Here is a 1335-nt window from a genome sequence, read left to right on the forward strand (position 1 = left end):
AAGTTTACTGTACAGGTATCTGTGTAACGTGTACTTAACTATCAAGTTTCTGTATGGGTACCTGTGTAACGTGTACTTAACTATCAAGTTTCTGTACGGGTATCTGTGTAACGTGTACTTTAACTATCAAGTTTCTGTACAGGTACCTGTGTAACGTGTACTTAACTATCAAGTTTCTGCACAGGTACCTGTGTAATGTGTACTTTAACTATCAAGTTTTCTGTACAGGTACCTGTGTAAGTGTACTTTAACTATCAAGTTTTCTGTACAGGGTACCTGTGTAACGTGTACTTTAACTATCAAGTTTTCTGTATGGGTACCTGTGTAACGTGTACTTTAACTATCAAGTTTTCTGTACGGGTACCTGTGTAACGTGTACTTTAGCTATCAAGTTTTCTGTACAGGTACCTGTGTAACGTGTACTTTAACTATCAAGTTTTCTGTATGGGTACCTGTGTAACGTGTACTTTAGCTATCAAGTTTTCTGTACGTGTGCCTGTGAAACGTGTACATTAACTATCGAGTTTAAGTAAAATTTGTTTCGTTCATAATTTTTGTTCAAATTTACACAAAGATCAATAAATCTTCTCACAGCCGTGCCTACTTAGAACTGATAGGCAACATTAGCACCCACAACTAACCACCTTTTGGACTAATCTTGTCTAACCGATTAGTGGGATTTGACAGTGACTCTTATAGCACAACCAAGACTCCAAAATTTGTGAAGTAAGGGTTGCGGTCATATTTGGCACTGAAGTTCATTCAAATTAAACATTATTTGCATATGTTACCGTAAAGTGTTCGTGAGAGTATCTCATCACATGAATGAAGGGATGAAAATTGATTTTTTAAGTAAATATCCTTATGAAAAACACTTAACTCTTCACATTCACCGATCTGATAAATAATCTGTTTTCTTCGTAGGAATTGACACCAGAATCAGGTTCAGTTTGGAACCTCTTCCAGGTGAAACAGGTTTCAGCCAATGGCATGATGCCATGAAAATGGTTGTCCGACTGTCTGTAGGAATTCCTTCTTATTTCAGGAAAAGGGTGAGTAATACGTCTTAAATAAATTAATAATGAAACCAAACCGTTGTCGGGAAATTCTCCAGCACAACGTTCTTCCACATTAACTCAACAACAGTTATCCAGGAAATCCTCCAGTACAACGTTCTTCCACATTAACTCAACAACAGTTATCCAGGAAATCCTCCAGTACAACGTTCTTCCACATTAACTCAACATCAGTTATCCAGGTAATCCTCCAGTACAACGTTCTTCCACATTAACTCAACAACACTTATCCAGGAAATCCTCCAGTACAACGTTCTTC

General features: G+C 37.4%; 1 protein-coding gene across 1 annotated transcript in view; it reads left to right on the forward strand.

Moving 5' to 3' along the window:
* Positions 1–1335, forward strand: part of LOC106475193 (TBC1 domain family member 30-like) — an 18309-nt gene that overhangs the window by 3863 nt on the left and 13111 nt on the right. The window contains exon 3 of the mRNA XM_013935890.2: positions 925–1052. Coding sequence (XP_013791344.1) covers positions 925–1052 — 128 coding nt within the window. The remainder of the gene's footprint in view (positions 1–924; positions 1053–1335) is intronic.

Source organism: Limulus polyphemus, unplaced genomic scaffold (assembly GCF_000517525.1).
Source record: "Limulus polyphemus unplaced genomic scaffold, Limulus_polyphemus-2.1.2 Scaffold8206, whole genome shotgun sequence".
NCBI lineage: Eukaryota > Metazoa > Arthropoda > Merostomata > Xiphosura > Limulidae > Limulus > Limulus polyphemus.